Source organism: Penicillium samsonianum, assembly GCF_028829775.1.
Source record: "Penicillium samsonianum strain IBT 33392 chromosome Unknown utg000004l_segment0_segment0, whole genome shotgun sequence".
In the NCBI taxonomy this organism is placed as follows: Eukaryota; Fungi; Ascomycota; class Eurotiomycetes; order Eurotiales; family Aspergillaceae; genus Penicillium; species Penicillium samsonianum.
In genome coordinates this window covers 4,172,190-4,192,529 of record NW_026643262.1, presented here as the reverse complement: position 1 = coordinate 4,192,529, position 20,340 = coordinate 4,172,190, and the positions used below count along the sequence as shown (strand labels likewise).

General features: G+C 48.4%; 10 protein-coding genes across 10 annotated transcripts; 3 read left to right on the top strand and 7 right to left on the bottom strand.

The window, feature by feature from the left end:
* Positions 1-334: 334 nt before the first annotated feature.
* Positions 335-1,854, bottom strand: N7471_008530 (phosphoserine phosphatase SerB; the record flags this gene model as incomplete). The annotated part of the gene is made up of 3 exons (XM_057281249.1): positions 335-658; positions 719-976; positions 1,033-1,854. The coding sequence occupies 3 exons, from the start codon at positions 1,852-1,854 to the stop codon at positions 335-337; spliced, it is 1,404 nt and encodes a 467-aa protein (XP_057135509.1).
* A 983-nt stretch (positions 1,855-2,837) lies between these two features.
* On the top strand, positions 2,838-3,832 carry met16 (phosphoadenylyl-sulfate reductase (thioredoxin); the record flags this gene model as incomplete). Its single annotated transcript, XM_057281248.1, has 2 exons — positions 2,838-3,021; positions 3,087-3,832. The coding sequence occupies 2 exons, from the start codon at positions 2,838-2,840 to the stop codon at positions 3,830-3,832; spliced, it is 930 nt and encodes a 309-aa protein (XP_057135508.1).
* A 998-nt stretch (positions 3,833-4,830) lies between these two features.
* Positions 4,831-5,444, bottom strand: N7471_008528 (Zinc finger MYND-type; the record flags this gene model as incomplete). Its single annotated transcript, XM_057281247.1, has 2 exons — positions 4,831-5,396; positions 5,438-5,444. 2 exons carry the CDS (start codon positions 5,442-5,444, stop codon positions 4,831-4,833), a joined length of 573 nt encoding a protein of 190 aa, XP_057135507.1.
* Positions 5,445-5,920: 476 nt separating this feature from the next.
* N7471_008527 (uncharacterized protein) lies at positions 5,921-6,644 on the top strand (the record flags this gene model as incomplete). Its single annotated transcript, XM_057281246.1, has 2 exons — positions 5,921-5,963; positions 6,022-6,644. The coding sequence occupies 2 exons, from the start codon at positions 5,921-5,923 to the stop codon at positions 6,642-6,644; spliced, it is 666 nt and encodes a 221-aa protein (XP_057135506.1).
* A 32-nt stretch (positions 6,645-6,676) lies between these two features.
* N7471_008526 (uncharacterized protein) lies at positions 6,677-6,955 on the top strand (the record flags this gene model as incomplete). The annotated part of the gene is made up of 1 exon (XM_057281245.1): positions 6,677-6,955. One exon carries the CDS (start codon positions 6,677-6,679, stop codon positions 6,953-6,955), a length of 279 nt encoding a protein of 92 aa, XP_057135505.1.
* A 72-nt stretch (positions 6,956-7,027) lies between these two features.
* N7471_008525 (putative aminotransferase) lies at positions 7,028-8,323 on the bottom strand (the record flags this gene model as incomplete). The annotated part of the gene is made up of 1 exon (XM_057281244.1): positions 7,028-8,323. The coding sequence occupies one exon, from the start codon at positions 8,321-8,323 to the stop codon at positions 7,028-7,030; it is 1,296 nt and encodes a 431-aa protein (XP_057135504.1).
* An 868-nt stretch (positions 8,324-9,191) lies between these two features.
* N7471_008524 (carbonic anhydrase family protein) lies at positions 9,192-10,080 on the bottom strand (the record flags this gene model as incomplete). Its single annotated transcript, XM_057281243.1, has 2 exons — positions 9,192-9,562; positions 9,633-10,080. The coding sequence occupies 2 exons, from the start codon at positions 10,078-10,080 to the stop codon at positions 9,192-9,194; spliced, it is 819 nt and encodes a 272-aa protein (XP_057135503.1).
* A 5,262-nt stretch (positions 10,081-15,342) lies between these two features.
* On the bottom strand, positions 15,343-16,044 carry N7471_008523 (SIMPL domain-containing protein; the record flags this gene model as incomplete). The annotated part of the gene is made up of 1 exon (XM_057281242.1): positions 15,343-16,044. The coding sequence occupies one exon, from the start codon at positions 16,042-16,044 to the stop codon at positions 15,343-15,345; it is 702 nt and encodes a 233-aa protein (XP_057135502.1).
* A 162-nt stretch (positions 16,045-16,206) lies between these two features.
* On the bottom strand, positions 16,207-16,918 carry N7471_008522 (GFA family protein). Its single transcript, XM_057281241.1, has 4 exons — positions 16,823-16,918; positions 16,720-16,766; positions 16,593-16,656; positions 16,207-16,531 (listed from the first exon to the last, which is right to left on the bottom strand). Exons 1-4 carry the CDS (start codon positions 16,872-16,874, stop codon positions 16,281-16,283), a joined length of 414 nt encoding a protein of 137 aa, XP_057135501.1. The 5' UTR covers positions 16,875-16,918; the 3' UTR covers positions 16,207-16,280.
* Positions 16,919-17,581: 663 nt separating this feature from the next.
* On the bottom strand, positions 17,582-19,917 carry rlmA (SRF-type transcription factor RlmA; the record flags this gene model as incomplete). The annotated part of the gene is made up of 3 exons (XM_057281240.1): positions 19,421-19,917; positions 19,203-19,359; positions 17,582-19,144 (listed from the first exon to the last, which is right to left on the bottom strand). The coding sequence occupies exons 1-3, from the start codon at positions 19,474-19,476 to the stop codon at positions 17,582-17,584; spliced, it is 1,776 nt and encodes a 591-aa protein (XP_057135500.1). The 5' UTR covers positions 19,477-19,917.
* Between the last annotated feature and the right edge of the window lie 423 nt (positions 19,918-20,340).

The following is a 20,340-nucleotide window of genomic DNA, read 5'->3' as shown; positions in this document are numbered from 1 at the left end:
CAATCTACTACATCCTGCCTTCAAGGCGAAAGGAACCCGCCGCACGTAGGAACAGCGAGAAAAGCCACACGCTATACGAGGATCCCATGCTCCGTACATACTACATCCTATCCATCACAACCACCGACTCTGCTAAAACCAACATAAACTCCACAACTCTTCAGCACAAGGAAATCTCCAAGTCGAGCCCCGTAACAGCCGTGGGCGCCGTTTCAGGCTAGACTTTTTGAGGGGTATAATTTATCCAAAAGTTAGATCAGAGGGCAAGATTCGCTATCACGCAAGTCTATACTCTACTGAAAGTGGCGCGTCGCCCGTTTAACTACTCAAGGACTTATTGCACATCGGAGGTGAGTTCCGCGATGTCCTCGTTGTCCATGCCGAGCAGGTAGAGGACATCGACAAGGCTCTCGCCGTTGATGCGGACGGGAGCTTCCAACTGGACCTTGGACTTAGCGCGCCAGGCGACGCCGAGGCCTGCAGCGTGGAGCATCAGGAGATCGTTGGCGCCATCGCCGACGGCCAATGTTTGCGAGAGGGGGATGCCGTGCTCGGCGGCGATGGACTTGAGGAGAGTGCGCTTGTGCGCGGCGTCGACGATGGGGTAGGACGGCACCAATTTTCCGGTCAGGGTCTGGGTGGCCTCGTCGATTTCAAGCTGGATGAAAGGTTAGCTTGGATGAAATGAACATAGTAAGAGGAAACAGGAGAAGCTTACGTGGTTGGCAATGGCAATGTCGATACCGAGCTGCTCGGCGAGCCACTCGGCGAGGGGCTGGAACCCGCCGCTCACCACTGCGATCTTGTAGCCCAGGGTCTTCAATGCGCGGCAGAGCTCACGGGCGCCCTTGGCGATTTTCAGGACGGACTTGAGCTTCTCGAAGACATCTGCGGAGACGCCGTTGAGAAGACCGACGCGTTCCTTCAGTGACGCGGTAAAGTCTATTTCGCCGTTCATGGCGCGTTCAGTGATTGCCTGCGTTGATGTTAGTCCTGGCATAGAGACTTGAAGCCTTGACAAGAAGAACTTACGGAAACCTCCTTCTCGACACCGATGAATTTGGCTATTTCGTCAATGCACTCATTGTCAATCAAGGTGCTATCCATGTCGAACACAGCCAGGCGCTTGTGCCGACGGAAGACGCTCTCCTTTTGCAGGACAACCTCAACATTCCACTCGCGCTCAAAGCGCCAGATGCTCTCATGCTTGCGCAGATCTGGGAACGAGAGATAGTCCGGGTTTGGCGGGGGAGAGAATGTGACCTCCACGACGCGGGGGTGTTCGTCGCGGTCAAGACAGCGGTGCGAGGTGTTCATGCGCTGATACGGCGTAGGGAGGGTTTCCAAGATTTGAAGGAAGTTGGTCAAGCACAGCTGGGAGACGTATGGCCCGTACAGGTGATCCAGTGGCTCCGGCTCTGGGGCAGGCGGCTCCCGTGGGAACTTATCCATGTCTTCTGTCGGGGCAGAGCCTTCGGGCACCTTGGGAGTTGGGAGCTTGTCGCCTGGGGAATTCTGGGGCCCTGAATCGGGGTGGTAGTGGGGGTGAACGGGGTTGTTAGATTTGTAGTAGATGGTCGCGACGATTTGCGAGGTGCCGGTTGGAAGAGGATTTGCTTGGTGGTTGAAAATGCTGTGAATGATGCCGCTGTCGGTGACCCTCTCTGGGTCTGGCTTGATTGGATTCGAGCTAAGTACTAGGTGATCGTCCACATGGCTAGCCAGAACCTCGCCGATGGTCTGACTGATTGGATTGATTGGAGCCATCGGCTTGTACTGCTGGTGATCGTGCAGGAATGAACTGCTGCGCATTTGGCCGAGGGACGGCCTCGTGGGGCGGGTAGAATCTGCCATAATGCACTACTAGTGAAGGGATCTGGTAAAGAGTTATTTGCGTGTTGAGGCTATCTTGAGAGATCCCACACTTCCGAAGATCAAAAACGACTTGCGCCGATCGGCACGTGGGACTCGGTCCCACCAAAGATGCACGTGATGGCTTCCCCTCTCACGTGCCTTACCGCCTGGCAGAATTAACAGTAAGGTAACAAGAGATGGACCACATCCAGGATTAAGATGAGCTCAGTTTTGGAATAAGCACCTCATCCAGATCCACCATGACTTCAGAGTCAGATCATTCCTATTCATGGATATAATACATTGTCCAACATGTGTATGGAGTGAATAGTGTGGTAATCATGATCCCCCTATCGGGTATGACCAGGTTTATTGGTGATCAAGAAACCTGCTAACATTATATGATTTAGGAAGATCCAAACCTTGGAATAATATGCTGTACTCGCGATGATCGGAGTTATTTATCATCGACTGGGTTGGTCAGCGTCAATTACCAATATCCGGGGTGGTAACCTTCCAAGGTAATCAGTCAGCTACCAGCCTAAATAATGACATTCTACGCCATTCTCCCCAAGAACATGGGCAGAATCGACTTTGATATTCCGTCAGTCTGACTCTACAACGCCTTCCATGGACTCACCGCCTTCTTGAAATGACACCGTCTTCCCGTTGGGAAGGCGGTGAGATAAAATTATTCGAGCACGCAATCGCAATCGATGGCGTGCTTGGGTGGTTTTCATTCCCCACTCTGGCAACTGACCAATTGTATTATTGAATCTTCGAAATGAAGAATATCGGATGAAGAGCATGCTAGGGACGGACCTCCGGATGATGTGATTGCCCCTGCTGTTCTTATATTCTCGCCTCCATTGTCCTTGACTTTGTTCCTCATACACTCTTCTAAATCTTCATCCTGTTCTTTTTTCAATCAGCTCTTCTCTTGCCAAGGTTATCTCTGTGCCATCCATATTACCTTATACATTATGCCGGCCAAGATGCCCAACTACTCCTCCGAGATGGAGGGCATTGACAATCATGATAACATGACTGAGTCAGGCTATGTTAGTGCTGGTTCTGGCTCTAGCGAGGACTATGTCCCCGAGATTGTGTTCACCAAGCCCCATCTTCAGTTCCTCAACCGCCAGTTGCAATTCCTTGAGCCCCAAGGTTCGTACTGATATCCATAATGACCCCCTCTTTCCGAAGACCCTTTATCTGACTCCTCCTTATAGAGATCTTGAGATGGTGCATTACTTCGCTTCCTCATCTCTTCCAGACCACTGCTTTTGGTCTCACAGGTCTTGTCACCTTGGACATGCTATCGAAGCTGGAGGTGCCTCGTCCCCAGATGGTTGACCTCGTCTTCCTGGATACTCTCTATCACTTCAACGAGACAATGTCCCTGGTCGACCGTGTGCGTCGCAAGTACCCCAACAACAATGTGCACATCTACAAGCCCGCTGGCGTCGACACCACTGCCGAATTCGAAGCCAAGTACGGCACCAAGCTCTGGGAGGTCGATGACCAACTCTATGACTGGGTTGCCAAGGTTGAGCCCGCTCAGCGTGCCTACCGTGAAATGAATGTCCACGCCGTTCTCACTGGCCGTCGCCGCAGCCAAGGTGGCAAGCGTGGTGACCTCGACATCATCGAAGTCGACGAGGCCGGCCTCATCAAGATCAACCCAATGGCCAACTGGTCCTTTGACCAGGTCAAGCAGTACGTCAAGGAGAACGATGTGCCCTACAATGAGCTCCTTGACCGCGGTTACAAGAGCATTGGTGACTGGCACTCCACCCAGCCCGTTGCTGAAGGAGAGGACGAGCGCTCTGGTCGCTGGAAGGGACAGCAGAAGACCGAGTGTGGTATTCACAACCCTCGGTCCAAGTACGCCCAGTACTTGATGGAGATGGAGCTCAAGCGTCAAGAGGAGGCCCTCTCACAGGCTTTGCACACCCAGTTGACGCCTGTTGTCTGATCTTTCCTTTGACTCCTTCCACTGCATATTCCTCGGCGTTCCTTCTGTGATACCTCTCTGTTTTTTTCTCTGTTTTTTCAAGCGGCTTGCTTATTCTTTCTAAAAAGACGGTACGAAAAGTACTCTTTTGCATTTACATCCTCCCTCACAAGGAGTTGAGTTTAGTTCTCGGCCCACTATGGGAATTTTTTGAGACATGATGATAATATTCATATGATGAATGAAATAGAACATGATTATTTTAAATTCTTAATTTTCACTCTCCATTTCTGTATATGTAAATCTGTTGCAATAGTTTCAAAATTCCTTTCGATACTCTGATTTGTGTCAATAGTGACAGTCACGTGCGAGGTCAACCCTAGTTTCTCCCCGGTCCTCAGGCACCACGGTATCACCTCTGATCCACCTGGGCACAACAGATACTTGAAGCGTGATTGGAATAATATCTAACGGATTTACATTATCTGACAAAGTAGACAATAATATTACAATTGGGGCAGAGCATCAAGGCAATCATAATTGATTCGGGCTGTTTGCAGTGTTTCTCGTGGTTCCACCTAAAACCCCACGGTATACTGCAGTACTCGGTTCTCTGCTTTTCAACATGGGAGGTTGAGCTCAGTAGATATTGTAGGAGGGAGGCACTAGTAGTATGAAGCGAAATTTGGAGCCCATAGGGGGCCGGGCTGCAGACACGCTCAGTCTCCTTTGTATTGTTGTATTGTTGGCTGTTTAGAACATTCTCTAGTATGTGGGCAGACATTCGACTCTCGACATGGATCGGGACACTTCTTTTTCGTGGAATTTGAAGTACAGCAATGCAAAAAAACAAAAACCATGAAATAAGCTCATTCGACCGCGTCACACAGGGTATCAGAAGAATGGATTCGAAAAATTATAGAGACATCTTAAAAGAAAAAGAGATCAAGGAGACCCAAAAATCAATCAATATCAGCCGCACATTCCCGACCGTGAGCCTCAGCGTTCGCGGTTTGACACTACCTCGAGCAATATGAGACTTGCAAGCACTGAGAACACGGGTGCAGGGGCTTATCCATCAACGAAGTGAAACCACAATTCTCACAGCTCATCTCAACATTCTCGACACCGCTATCTGGGAGATCAAACATAGCCATGGCTTCCACCAAGGCCCTGCTCCACTTCGTCCAGCACGCCTCGGCACTGCGAAGCTCTTCAGCAGTAGTGACGGCAACGTCACACAGCTCGTGTCTGATGCCAATTGCCTGGCACCTACGGGATACGGCCTGCGCAAGGCTCTCGTCGGTAGTGCTCCAAGTAAACGGCGCGAATGGTTCCATGTTGCTGCCCATCTGGGGAACTAGGCCCGGCTCGTCGAATCGGTTGACGAATGCCTCCAGTAGCAAAGGCACAATAATTTTGGCCTGGTCGTCTGGCGAGAGAGGGGAAATTCGAGACCGGCCCTCGCACTCATGGTGGTTGTTGTATGGATTCACAAAGAATACAGCTTCGCCTGGGACTTCGGGAAGAGCCTTCACGGCGAAATGGTAGTGGTTACGTCTCCCTGATGCATCCCGCTCCGGCGCTGGAGAGCATTGAAGCTCCGTAATTGCGAGACAGTAACACTCGTCATAGTTGTGATGATGGTGGAAAAAGGAAGGAGACGATGTTTTGAATTCTCGGAGTTTTGTTGCGTTCAATTAGCCTTGGATGATCCATGGGCGGAAAGGCTTGGCGCCCCGCATTCGAAATGCTTTCTTTCATACTACTTCTTTCCTCTTGATTCTTGGCCTATCTCACCAGAAATGCTGCAAAGATGTCTTGCGATTTGCTCGTCCCAATGTCGTTACATCGTACATTCAAATAATGTGCCCAATCTTGACAGGGGTGCGTGTCGGGCGCTAGTCCTCCGTCAATCATTGGGCGCCCGAAGATGGGGGTGGCTTGGAATATCGAGGACGTGCTTATTGGCCACAAGGGATTCATTCTCAGCCCTACTGTTGACACCTAAATAGCTTTAGCTCAGGATATAAGTGTTGCATCCTCCCCCGCCTTTATTTATACCAGCCACTGCTCGGGTTCTGGTTCAGCAACCTGTGTTCGGTCGACATGAAGCGATTCCTGATGTGGGAACGCCGAAAGGCAAGCAGCAGTAATCCTCAGGGAAACAGCGCGGTCATTCCTTCTCCAACTTTAATGCCTGCTTCCAGCCTCTCAGTACAGGCTACAGCCCCTTCAGTGTCTACTTGAGATCATCCTTGCTGCGGCACGGCCTCTGACTCTTGACGAGGCCAACGTCGCCTTGTCGTTGGCTTTGGCAGAAGAGGATTTCACATCACACGCAGCCTTGGAGAATGATCTATGGCCTAAGAATAATTTCGAAAGCATTGTCAAAGGCCTAAGTGGCCTCTTCATTAGCGTTCACGATTCAAAGCTGTTCTTCATTCATCAAACAACAAGGGAGTTTCTCATTGACCCTTCGGGTCATGGTGCGTGGGAACGACGTTTGAGCATGTCAAAATCTTCCAGAACCATATCAAGAGCTTGTTTTCAGTTCTTGATGCTCCCTGATCTTCATGCCCTTGTTGAGGACGGAAACCTTTTGGATGGTGATGGATTTGACGAGAACTGTTGGGATGATGATGAATCTGACAAAAATAACCCGAATAGCCTTATTTTGGAGCAACTGCCCCCGTTTTTCTGCTATTCCACCGATCACTGGTTGTCATACCTTCTATCTCAGGAAGTCACAGTCATTGACGAGTCCCTAAAGGATGCGCGTACACTTTGCAATGGCCGCCAGGCATGGGTGTGGTCAGCAGCCACTGGATGAGTAACAAGAGCCGGTCCCTAGATTTTCAGAACATGACAGATTTGTCTTTGGCGAGTTACATTGGATTGAAGCAAGTGGTTGAGAATATCTTGTCAGAGGAAGACATTGGTGTCAACATTGAAGACGAGACTTCAGGATCGGCACTTTCAGCAGGGTGCTTCCCATGCCATCCAAATGTCGTCGCGCTACTATTGAACGAAGGGGCCAATTGCAACACCAATCATATACATGGCACGGCGCTCGATGCGGCAATTGAACTAGGCCACACAGAGATTATGGAGATGCTAGCTAAGAAAGGCGCCCAGGCTTGATCTAGCACGAGAATCAACAAGCCCAATCCAAACTGATGCATGATTATTTCGTGGTGATGGCATGAGACTATTCTACTCCTGAAGTGCCGCGTTTATCCTTTCTAAAGCCACGCTCAAATAGTCATGGCCCTGTGTAAACACAATTCGGAACCAGCCATCCTTCTCAGACCCGAAAAGAAAGCCGCTGGCCAAAAAGACCTTCTTTTGCAGAAGGCGCTGCATGACTCGTTCCCCAACATCCTCGCCCTCATCCTCCGGGTGAAGCTCTCGGTATTTCTTTCCCAGGTTCATCCAGACGAAGAATGCAGCATTGCATCCTGTTGCATATTCGATTCCGTGGTCTTTCAGGTAATTCGCCGTGTATGCATAGGACTCTGACAGCAGTTTCTGATTTTGCTTAATATACCGTGTGGTGAAGTCGAAGTCTTCAAGCATGAGAGAAGTCAAGTGATCCGTGATTCCAGAAGCATAAGAGTAAAGTGCTGGGCCTGTTAATGCGGCATGAACATCACCGTTGGCCTGGGAAATGATGACACCGAGTCGGATACCGTTTGCGCCAAAGTCTTTACTCATACCCCAGAGGACATGGACCAACCGAGGGTCAATAATTCCGGTCAGGTCGATGGAGAGGGCGGATTCGAATTTGACAGCTGGGGGAGATTCATCGACGGTATTTTCAAAGACCGAAAGCGCATAGATTTCATCACAGATGAAATGAACCTGGTATTTCTGACAGAGCCGCATCAACTTGACGAGCGCTTCTCTGGAATAGCAGCGTCCGAGGGGATTATGAGGATGGGCTAGCATCAAAGCCTTGACTTTCTTTCCGGTTTTTCGGTGGAACTCCAGCAATGCTTCTTCGTACTTATCCACACCCTCGACGCTGAGAGGATCGTGTTCGCCGAAACTGACAGGAACCACGGGACTACCCGATCGCAGCGAGATATCAGGGATGAACATGCCGTAGTACGGTCTTCCTAGAAGAATTCCCTCCCCCGGATCAGCAAATGACCATACGACATGCTCAACCGCAGACGAAACTCCGTTGGTCGCCATGATATGGCTGGGCTCGAGAGGCGTGACTGGCTTCAGGTTGTGGTTCAAGAATGCGGCGATGGCGGCCTTCAATCTGGATGAACCGCATCCGCCGTCGTTGTATGTGAGGTACTTTGCTGGTAGCTCGAGCTTCTTGTTGATGAATTTCAAGAGCTCGTCGTGCATCAGGGTGTTTTCTGCTACGCCCACATTGACGTAGCCGTTGGGGTTTGTGGATGCGTGCCATGTATCCTTCATCACATCCCACATGGGGTTCTCGGATCCTGCATCGACGACATTTTGTGCCCGTCGGGAGAGAACTGAGTGAGTCATTTTGGAGGTCGGAAGAGTTTTCACAGGTTGAAAACAGTGAGTGTAGAGAGTGAGTTGAAAGCAATTATTGGTAGTGAAGTAAGGCTTTTTAATATATCCACAGGGCCGGTTACTAGCGGCTGTCGCGAATGGCAAGTCTGGGTATCTCGCATGTGGGGAGATATGAATCGTCATACCCGAAGGGCAACGAAGTGTGGAGGGGCTTTGGTCTTATTGGCTATTACTGCCGGAAAAAGATTACCTACTATTCACCCCCTTCTCATGAGGACTCGTGTGCCGGGACGCCAGGGCCCCGGGAGTGCCGTTTATTCTGTAAAAGATTTTTGATAGCCCTTATTTCTTGACCTTACTTTCTACAATTTTCTATCTTCCATTTTTCTAGCACAGATTCCATAGTGGGGTGGTGCGACATAATGCACTAATTAGAGGAAATAGAGGCTTCAAAAGCGCGGTGCTTATAACCTAAGGGAGAGAATCTAGGAATCTACGATGAAATCGTAGATGTTAGGAAATCTCTAGATGCGTGGAGAGAGGAAGAAACTATCTATACCCTACCATGCCAGCTCGGGCGAGAACTCGCGCTAATGCATGCACGCCACAGGTAATGAATATGGTATTCTTTCAAATGGATACAATCAATTAAATACAGATAAAGGTGTAAGCTGCATAATAGCAGTTGGGTAATATTAATTATTGGTATTGGCATTACTGGCAAAAAAAAGCCAGTAGGGGCTAGGAGCAAACAGAGAGAGGGAGTCACGTGATCTATGATACGAATACCTCAACTCATTAGACAATCAATCACCTCAAGCTGCCAACTCTGAAGCTTTTCAGCTTACCGAAAGTAAAATCATGCTCGAACCACAAGTTATTTCAGCTCAGAGGTGGCAACCTCAAGAAGGTTGTCCTGGCCAAGGGCGTTCTGGGTGTAGCGGGCGTTGAACTTGAGTACATGCTTGACGGCGTTATAGCTCTGGACATTCAGAGGCAGAGGGGCGGTGCTGATGTACCAGGCAACATCCTCGGAGCAAGGAGGAGTGGTGAGGGAGCCAGTATATTGGTAGATGCCGTGGCTGTTCAGGTGGCGAGTGATGCCAGTGAAGTCCAGTGAATTGGTCTTGGTGTAAGTGCCGGGAGTGGCAATGTCATCAATGTGGGCGAAGACGGAGTCAAACAGAGGAGTCGAGTAGCCGAATTGGGACAGCTCGAAGACGAAAGCAACGACTGCGATGGAGCCAGCTAGAGAATTGTAAGTATATAAAATAATGTCAAGGTGGTTACAGGCTCTGAAGGAGCCTTTCGTACATACCGGTGTTCTCGAAGACGAAATGAGCTTCCATGGGATAGTACTCCTCGTTGATGCGGTGCTCGCTAGGGGTGTGGAAGTGGAACTGAGCGAGCTTGTAGGAGCCGCTCTTAGTAACCAGAGTGCCGTTGGTCAGGACAACCTCAAGGCCGGAGCCCAGGTTCTCAAACTTGGCATTGTCGGCGCTGGGAATATGGAAGTGTACAGAGTTGGCGCTGGCGTAGTCAATCTCCTCGGTGACGATGTCAATCGGCGACTGGTGCTTTCCAGTGGAGCAGGCAGAGTTCTTCTTGTCCAGGCCGTACCAGGTCAGAGGACCGCCGGTGTTCGTGTAGTTGAAGGAGTTGATATCAACAATGCCATCAGCTGCACGGGGTAGAAGCGATGTTCCGTGAAGGCACGATGCAGACACGACGGTCAGGAGAGGAAGAATAGCAGCAGTAACCTTCATTTTGAATGTTTGAAATGAATTTTTGGAAGAAGTATGCTCACGCTGATTTTGCCAGGGTATAATGTATTTATACCCCCCCCCCCCCCCTTATTTGACGGCCTTGCAAAGGTCCAATTGAATTATTTTACAACAACCGTAAAAATAGTCCAACTTTCGGTACGGAGTATGTATAGGGGGCTCTCATTGTGGGCACTTTCATTATGGATATCTCCGCTACTGAAGCGAAATCGGCATCGCCGGGTATTGGAGATGCGATCTAGAAGAAATCGATGTATAATCCCGTCTGAGAAAAAGATCGACCATGTTAGTGAAGCTTGGGAGATTTCAACCTAAACTAGCCTAGCAAGCTCTCCACATGGCTGTCTGGATTGAGGTGTTCTTAATGCAAATCGGAACCGAACAATCCTGGTACTGTATGTGTCGTTCATCATCCAATACCGGCCCGAACGCTGGGCCTATGTCTTACAGCTTCCCCCTAACTTGTCTATATTCGTGAAGATTCATAGATGGATCATCGTCGGAGGATCTCGGCCTCATAGCATTACTGTGCGTACCTCGATCGGAAGAATTGATACCGGTGCGCTCGACACGGCAACTGGGACTTGAATATCTTTATATTTAGGTTATTTTGCACCTAGACATATTTCGCACAGCTCTGATTAAATCTAGCATTGTTCTATGTAATATTCCGACAACCCTACAATTGATGACACCGGTTTGATGATATCCCAAGGAAACTCTACAGGGCGACCCTTTGTGCGCACAGTTCTCCACGTATTGCCTTGTTTGCAGCCCGAAACCCACCCTGCTGGTTGCTTGTGGCGTGCTGAACTAGTATAACTCTGGGTGCCGCATCCACCGGAGAGGCGATTGATACCCCACGGACTAATAGCCGCTTAGTAAAGGGATACGTAGCGGAGATGAACGTGGAAGATACGGCACATTCAACCAATTGGTCCCCGAGAAGTACGAAGATCTTTCACACATTTTGACAAGTCCCCGATCCACATCTTCAGCTGTGAGATTTTTACTCCTGAGGGGCGAGTGTGATATTATAACAAATTAAACAAGCGTATAGAAGCTCTCGCTAGCGCAAGGTTTGAAAAGTGGAGTTCAGCTCGGGATTATCCTCGGAAATTTCACTTGAGCAAGAACCAATTGAGGACCATTAAAGTCCAGAATACGCTGTCACCATCCTACAGGATTGGTTGGAGTTAGTACCGGGTTTTTTTGCGTAATTGGATGCATGGGCAAGAAAGCAGGATTCGAGAACGTATTTTATTGAACCACTTCATGTACACAATGTTCGCGTACAGCCAAGACATCTCCCACTTCTAGAATATTCCCAAACTATGGGGTGCATGTCAATCGAGATCCATGCGCTATGGGAGTTTAAACACATGGAAATACAAATTTTATTCCTCGTATGTTGTACGCCGGTGATCTGATCTCAACTCGTGCAAGATGAGATCCACTCAGCATCGTGTGGTCGGATGCCACCGGGGTACACTAGCATCCCGTGTTGACCCCTATTCCATTGATTTGGTAGTCGCGGTTTGTTTCCGTGTACGGAGTAAGCCGTGTGAGGAAGGTAGAAAAACATACCCACACCCCCACTCTGACAAAGAAAAATTGAACGGAAAATCTTGACCTCGTCGTCGGTCAACTACGGAGTACCGTATCTCGGATTCACTCGGGTGGGGACTGTCTTCGCTACCGCCATCTCCTTTTGGTCATCCTATCGCGCCGATCCGCCATGGGGACGTTTCAGGCTCGTACGAGCCTCCGCCGTGACGAGGTCCTAGGTGGTGCATAGGGAAAAGTAGTATGAGTTCGTCAACGGACACATACGGAAAATGCTATGCTACCCTTGCCACTTGAAGATATTTTGGATATCGTCTATCGCTAAATGTAGCCAAAAATAACGTGCGGTGTTTCTTTTGAAGAAACTAGTCCTCAAGTCGCTGCTGTATATCGGATGATAATCGTGCTGATATAGCCAGCTCTTCTACTCTAATCTTCACGACTAGATTTATCTCCTCGTGGATCTTATCATTTCTTTCCACGCCTTTGAGGTGAAGACGCGGGAAAGAACTCGTGATCACACGAAAGCGATCCTAGATGTCCTCATAGGGACGACTGGCCACTAGGAATTAGGTATCCTGTACTGATAAAGATGACTAGCGGTGGAAGCACTCGAGCTTTGCAACCAACGACTTAGATCAACCTTGCGGCATTCGTCAAGCGCATCGAATACGTAAACGGTTTTATATGATGGCTCAGCTGATGTTGCCGTTATAAATATCGACCAAAGTTTGTCAACCTCTTGCGAAAGTTTCTCCCCGTTCCTTTCTTCCGGATGTAGAGGACCAGGCTGCTAGCTAACGGGTTGAACCTGGTCCTTCGTATAGATTGTGAAGGAATTATTTCCAATGGTGCGGTTTGGTTCCTGATCTGCACCAGCGTTGTATCACAACATTATCGATGTAAGAACTGAGAATCACACTCTGATTGTCGTCAACTAATATATTTCTTTGTTAGCATTTCCGAGTACACATACCTGTTCTTAAAGTTTGTGTCGCGAAATTGGGCATTGGATAGGATAGGGGTTTTCACTTGCCTTGGTTAAGGTTTTGCTTATTTCGTTAGGTTTCCCTGTTATGCGAATGCAAAGGCTTCTTTATGGTTCTATATCTACTATCTATATTCTCCGTTGCTAGAAGCTTCGTGTGATCACCTTAAAAAGCCTAGGTTGTATGTGGACGAGTTCCATGCTTAGGTGACAAATTCGAGTCTCAAGCCGCCTCTTGTTTCGGTCGGCTGGTCGAAAAAGATGGCTTGAGAGAGAACAAAGTAACAAAATGCCTAGCTAGACTATTTGGCTAGGTGCTAAGGAGCTGGGTGGAGGCTCGGAGATCGGGTACGGCTACTTCCTGTATAGGTATGGTACCATGCTTGGGAATTGTTGTTTTTGTCTAAAACTGCTATTTTCTTTTAGCCCGTCTACTAACAGACTAGAACAGCGTTCCACTTGCCTACGCGGAGATCTCGTTTCTTCGAACTGTTCTCTGAATATGTTGCCAGATCCAAGCTAGTGACACTAGATTTGAGGCACTGTTCATGTACAATACAGCCTAATTTGTAACAGTGGGGGCCTCCAGATGGGGCACTTGCAGATAGCGTGAGAGAAAATGGCGGTAAATTTGATTTTGAATATTACTGTAGTAGATTATATCACTCAACGATGGATCGGGGTAGATGTTTTACACGCACACACAAATCCACATCCAAAAATACACATCCAGACTGTAGCTAGAAGCCTGCATATCAATCAGCTGTTGGACATCATACGATTTCATAGTATCATCTTCGTCCCAATATCCCGATTCAATAGAGTACTGTCCTCGCCGGAAAACCAAATCCCCACACGGATGAGAATCTTTCGATAGGCCAGGGGCAAATAACGATCAGCTAGAGATCTTGCCTCTTTCCTATTATCATCATCCAACTCCACCCTTGTCGCGGTTCTGAGGCATCGACGAAAGTAGTCGAAATAGGCCATGACCCACTTAACCCAATCGTTCAACTCTTGCTCAAGGGTAGGAGCATTCCAATATTCTCTTACTTCCACCGGCTGCTCGGCAATAATCTGGAACACTTTCAGGTTCGGAAGAAGTGAGGCCTATAAAGGGATGTTAGGAGTGCTGGAAATACCGCCGTCGGTCATTAAGACCAACATATATCGATTGCCTCGGAGGAGTTAGAAGGAATATGAGAATAATATGCTAAGGCACCTTCAGGGTAGCTCCTTGCGTCTAGGAATTGAAAATTGGTATTGAGTGTAAAGTGCTCTAGAAGCCTAGTGGTATGGGAAAGCAACTCCATTTTGATGATCATAAGCCTTCATCATAAATAAGCATCTAGCAATATCAATTTATCACTCTTCTTCTTGAACACTTCCGCCTCTCCGTGGTTAACCTAGGAGGATCCTCCTACTAGTCTCTAAGTCGGTGATTTCCTTCTGCAGCTGTAGCCGTCTCCGCTTTATGTTGCTATCCTCCCCGGCAATCTCCTCCAGAAACTTGTCTGAGAGACTATTGACCCACGATAGCGAGAACATTTCTATAGCAGCACCTAAATAGGTCACGAGGAGATGATCTGCCTCTTATATGCAAACATTATCGATAAGCCTTTTCCGAGCCACTTTATAGTACGCCTCTAGAATGTTATAGAGGTCTTAGATAGTATCCTTAGCATTACTTATATTATCACGGTATAAGAGATCGCTAACTCGAATGATTTCTCTATATAAGCAGCTCTCTAGGGTCTTCTAGGCTAACGCGTTCTTCAATCTTTTTTATCCGCACTTTTAGAGATTATCGTTAAGGTAATGGTTTAAAGTCATCGGTAGACTGCGACAAAGCCCAAGGAAAAAGCAAATAAATTTTAACCTTGACTCTTGGCATGACCCACTCTGCCAAGGCTGAATTATGTACATGTTTTGGCCTAAAAGGGTAATTTTACATAAATTTGCATATTAGTGGGCCTTGGGCACCTCCTATGGACGGGCGATGTCACAGTCTAGTCATCGGCGTTCCCCTACATTCGATTTTTAACAGAAAGTCAATCTATAAGATATTTACCGATTAATTTATCCCACAGACGAGTGAGGACGTTAGTCGAGATCCTGATATCACCACAGGTAGCGAAGAGTACTTTTTTTATGAATCGATAGACTATAGCGATCACATCGCTAATGTATATGTTCACAATAAAGTACAAATACTTTAGTTTATTATTCTAGCAAGTCTCATCCAAACGATTTCCAATAGCTTTTATTTTTCTTTCTTCACGTCAAATGCCAAGCTTCGGCGTCCAGATATCATCATCCCCACATCAAAAGCCGAACACCGAACTACAGATATCCATACCGATTTACTTAGAGAAAGACGATAGTTCAAAACTGAGAGAGAGAATCTAGGAATCTACGATGAAATAGTAGATGCTGGAAAATCTCTAGATGCGTGGAGAGAGGAAGAAACTATCTACAAGCTATCTGAGACTAAAGGCCAGGAGCAAACAGAGAGAGGGAGTCACGCGATCTCTGACAAAATCGATGTTAAAATTGAGAATGTGTATTTCAAGCTAATACTAGAACCCAGAACAACCCGTTGAATTCAAACCTGCATCCTACCCGCAAGCAATGATTGACCAGCACAACGCCCCAGCCCTCCATACCAAACCCCGAAACCCAAGTATCCCTCAATCAGTCCTACCTCCAAGTTCACATACAGCCTCAAAAGCAACCTCAACAGCACAATTAAGCACGATATCCTGCGGCGTCAAACTAACCCCACTGGAATGCCGATAAGTAGGTCTCTGCGGATACGCCGAAGGACTCAAGGGCTCGGATTGAATCTCCCTAATATCGAGCGGAGTAACATCCTCAAACCCAACAGCCTGAGCATACTGATTTGCCTTGGTGACAGCATCGAGCACGGCCTCCTTACGCGCCTCCGCACCAATCTCATGCTTACTAGCATCAGTGAGGTACCAGCAGATATTATTCAATCTAGCGTTGTGATAACCATCCAGCTTCTGAATGAATTTCTGCAATTCGCTGAAGTCTCGGAGGATGGTGTAGATCGTGACGATAGCGTCGTAGATCCGCGGTCCATCGATGACATTTCCCATTGGGTCGTATGCATTTGGGGTTTTGGATGTGATGTGGATGTGGCTGGAGGAGATACTTGAGACTGCGGCTTCGCGTGTTGGGGTTCCGTCTTCTTCTCTGGGACATAGGATTTCCAGGATTTCTCGCAGGCTGTTGCAGGTCGAGGCGACTTCGTTTGAGACGCTCTCTTCGGACTCTCCGGATGATTCTATGGTGAGGTGGATCATTGCTCGCTCTGGGAAGCGACGGGCACTGTGGTGGCCGCGTAGAGTTATGTTGAGGGATGACATGGTTTATGGTTGGTCGATTAGGAATGGAAGAGGATGGGGATGAGGAGGAGGAGTGTATGATTAGGAATTTGGGAGCTTAAATAGCTCTCAGGAGGCCAGATGGTCGAACAAACATTGGGGACTTTTGTGGAGAGTCTCAAGTGAGGCATATGGATGATAAAATTTGTTTGAATTTGTTCTTCTCAAATATAAACCATGTTTTGATCAATTTCCTTGACTTATCAATGTCAGACCACTCAACCAAGCAATTGCTCCTGCTTAGCACCCTCAACAGCAGCAAGATAAGCCGGACGATCCTTAACATAGAACTCGACATTAACCTTTCCTTTGAGATTCGCCTCGCCGCCATCAAGGGTTCCAGCCTTGACGCAAGTCATGTCGGGCATGATCTCCAGCTCTGTGTAGAGACTTGAGCCACAGGTCGGGCAGAAGAAGTGCTTATTGACCTTTCCACTGTCTCCAACTGCGTCGTAGGAATTAGGGGTACCTGTGTAGAAGTGTTGAGTCAGGAATTAAGAAGTCGATCGTGGTGCGGGGGGTAGATTCACCCTTTGTCACTTTAACACTGGTGCGGGGAACGACGGCATTGGAGGTAAATGCACCACCGGACCACTATTTGCCAAAGTATTAGAGAATATGTTCAAGGTTCATTGGTATATAAGTCTTGTGTTTCACCTTCTGGCAGTCGGTGCAGTGGCATAGGGCGGCGAGATACGAGTCAGCTAGTATGTTGTTAGCTTTGGAAGTATATGGTTTCTACCAATTGATGTATGTTTACCTTCGACGGCGTAAGTAACACCGCCACACATGCAGCTTCCAGTGAAAGTCATTTCGAATTCAGGATATGTAGTATGTATAGTATGCGTGAAGAAACACCTTGGTGGAATCAAAGTCCAAAAAGCGGGGTTGGTTAGCCCTTTTATACTTGCCCGTGTCCGTTGGCGTCACGTTTCGGTGTTTGGTCTCTCCGGTCGAACACCGAAGTGGGGGGTTTAGTCCTCAATCAGGTAAATGGTAAGTTTACTGCTTAATAGTCTGGAAAGGCTGGAATCGAGATGGGCAGGCAGAAAAAAAGATTGGCATCATTCCTAGAAACAAGAACCTGCTTTATGTACATCATCCAAGAGTCAAAGCAGTCAAAACAGTCAAAACAGACCCCAACACCCGGTCTCTACCAAAACGCGAGATTAAAGAATCAAGAGATAAGAAATAAATGAAGGTGAAAGTTGACACAAGACAGCACTGGAGTATATCACTTCAAGATCCACGTGAGAAACGTCATTGGAAAGAAATAAGACAGAAGGAAAATGGCGAAAGAAAAGGAATGACAATAACCGGGGTATAGAGAGGATACATAACTGCGAAGCTTGATCGAACTAGAAATGGAGACATTCAAATGCCCCCGGGGCAAAGGCAGAAAAGGTTATGGGATATTGACAAGAAAGTGAGATTGTATGTCCACAGGGGACAGTTTCTTGATCAAAATGCCAGCACTTTACAGTATGGGGACAAATTCCCCGAGGGAAGCCAAGCATCATCAGGTTTTCGGCTTTTTATGTGTACCTTCCCCTGCGGATCCACCACTGTCGGGGCTTTTTCTCTTCTTGTCTTGTTCGTCTTCTCGAGAAAAGCTGGGACCGCTTTGCACTGCCGGAGTCGGGAAGGTGAGGGGACTGGGCAGCATGTTGGAGTCTGGGCCTGACCGGCCAAAGCCCCATTCGGGGAAGAAGCTGGAAGGTGACGGGAGGAGTGCATCGGATACAAAGCGACTCGGTAGGGCGGATATGGGCGTTTCGATATTATTCGAGTTATTTGCATTGTTCGGATTTCCGCTATTGCTGCCGTAAGAGTCGTTTCGCGTTGTGGAAACGGGAGGGGGCGGTCGCGCGAACGGATTTGGAGGCCCTTGGGCTCCTGCACTTAGTATTGCACCGGCTGATGGCGACGGAGGGGGTAAGACCACGCCCGGGAGGCCATTTTCGGCACTTCCCTTCGCAGGCGTGGAGGTTTTATTCCCAGCGGAATCGCGTGACGAATCGGCCGTGGCACTGCCACCATCGGAGGTTTCGCTAGGAATCTGCACCTTCAACTGCGGTCGTTTTGATGGCAACGGTCCGCTGTTAGTTCGGGATGGTGGTTTGATTTTTGGCGTCGAAGCAATCGCCCCTACTCGAGGAGCCTCCGTCGCAGCTCTGACAGGCATTGATTTGGAACCAAGCGAAGCTTGTGGTAGTGATTCGACCTTGAGAGAATGGTTATTGTGAGATTCATATGATCCCGCTCCAGCTCCAAAATGGCGGGCGAGCACTGATCCTCGATCATCAATAGGCGTGAAAATACTCCGTGATTTCGAGAGCGACTTCATTTGGGGTGGCGACTGGCTGTGCTCTGCTTTCATCGCACCCGAAGAATCATCTTGGGGGTGCTCCGAGGCAGGCCGTTCTTGGTGACCATCAGGCGCGAACCCTGGAGGCATCGAATTTCTCCCATGTTCCTGCATATATGCCTGCTGCACATGTTGGTGGGGCCCCGAAGGCATTCCTACGGGATGGCCGTGTTGTTGGAAATGCTGTTGGCCCTGGTGCTGTGGCGGCATTTGCTGAGGCGGCAAACCGTGCGGGTGCATAGGAGGCGTCCCTTGGTGTTGTCCCGGCGGGTGTCCATAGTGCGCAAACTGTCCCGGTCGAGGTTGTTGGTTCATTGCATGAACATTTGGATTGTACATCGACGGATTGGGCATATACGTAAACCCGCCATTTTGAGGGCCAGGGGGCGGCGGCGGTGGAGGTGTACCATGTTGCTGCGGACCTAAGTTTGAACTGACTCTGCGGATATGATTCCTTGAAGAGGGACGCGAGGTGCCTTGCGGTTGCGGGGTGCCATGACGTGTCATGGCATGATGGATAGGGGGTGACGCGGAGGGTGCATGATTCATGTGCTGGAAGGCGGGCTGGTTTTGGAGGTGAGGGGGAATGGCGGGGTGGTTCTGCTGAACTGCTTGGATGTCCTCGGGAGCCGGTGAGGCCTCATCTTCCTCATCATCGTCATCTCGCTTGCCTGCGAAATCTTCCGGACCTTTATGCTCGTGGGGAGGGCCAAACTGGAAAAGAATTACCAGTTAGAGATTTTCGGGATGAATCAAAGAAAGTTCTACTCACATATTGATAGCGACCAAGAGCATCATGCATGTCGCATGATGAGTACTCGTATAGTTTCTTGTTGTGGCCAAAAATAATGACAGCTACGTCAACGGAGCAGAGGACAGCAAGCTCATGCGCCTTCTTGAACAGACCTCCCTTTCGTTTCAGGAACGTGCTATAGCCGAATAAGCTCCGATCAGCGACTAGAATACTCTCGACTGGGATGATTAACTTACACTGAGCGATTGCGATCATCTTTGATGGCCTTGATCTCAATCTTTCTCCGACCCATGATGGGTGGCTATAGGCGCACCAATCGCGCACCGATAGCAAGATTGAGAATAAAAGGTGCAGCTAGTCGCGGAGCGACTTGCGAGATACCTCGCGCGATTTTATTTAATTACCCAAGATACAGAATCGACGCGATGGCGATCCTAGCCACACGGTGGCACACGTGGGTATGTGAAGAATCTTCGTCTCCGCACGAGAATATCTGAAGGATGGTGTGACTAGTCAAAAGAGGGATCCGAAACCAGGTGTTTCAATGGAAACCCTGTAGATACTTGATGAGGGGGCTGGACGCGACTTGAGAACAATGTAAGACCCCTCGGAGTTCAAACAGAAGTGAACCCGAGGAGATGGGGAAGGTTAAGTGCAAACAAAGGAACAAGACAAAGCCAAAACCGAAGTAAATGATGGGAGCGGAGAAAGGATGATTGACGATGCAGGAAAGGTTGATTCTAAAGATAGAATCGAGGGAGCCCTGGAGAACCTGAGAAGATTTGCTCGCTGAGTCATCAGGGCCTTAGGCGCCGGGATTCTATATTTATCTTTTTGGTCTCAGCATGAATGTATGACCTTAGCACACTTACAAAGTACTACTACTAAGTCTAGTTAGTCTTAACCATGCAGTGGCTTGTCACAGTGGAGTCTTCCCCTCCAGATCCTATTGGATAAGTTTAGTTTATTGAAGCTGTTCTGATATATATTCTTTCAGATCCTCAGGAGGGATGGGTCTATGATGTCAACCCGGGGAAGCTCACCAATATACTAGAGGTAGATTAAAGATCCACAGAAAAGATGTCAGATTTATATTTCCAGACTATCCAGACTATCCAGACTATCCAGGCTATCCAGGCTATACGCCATGCGCCCG

Coding starts and splice junctions, on each gene's coding strand:
- N7471_008522 (XM_057281241.1), bottom strand. CDS start 16,874: ATGACTTTCACTGGAAGCTGCATGTGTGGCGGTGTTACTTACGCCGTC. Junction 16,767..16,822: donor TGTTACTTACGCCGTCGAAG/GTAAACATACAT, acceptor ACAACATACTAG/CTGACTCGTATCTCGCCGCC. Junction 16,532..16,592: donor CAGTGTTAAAGTGACAAAGG/GTGAATCTACCC, acceptor ACTTCTACACAG/GTACCCCTAATTCCTACGAC.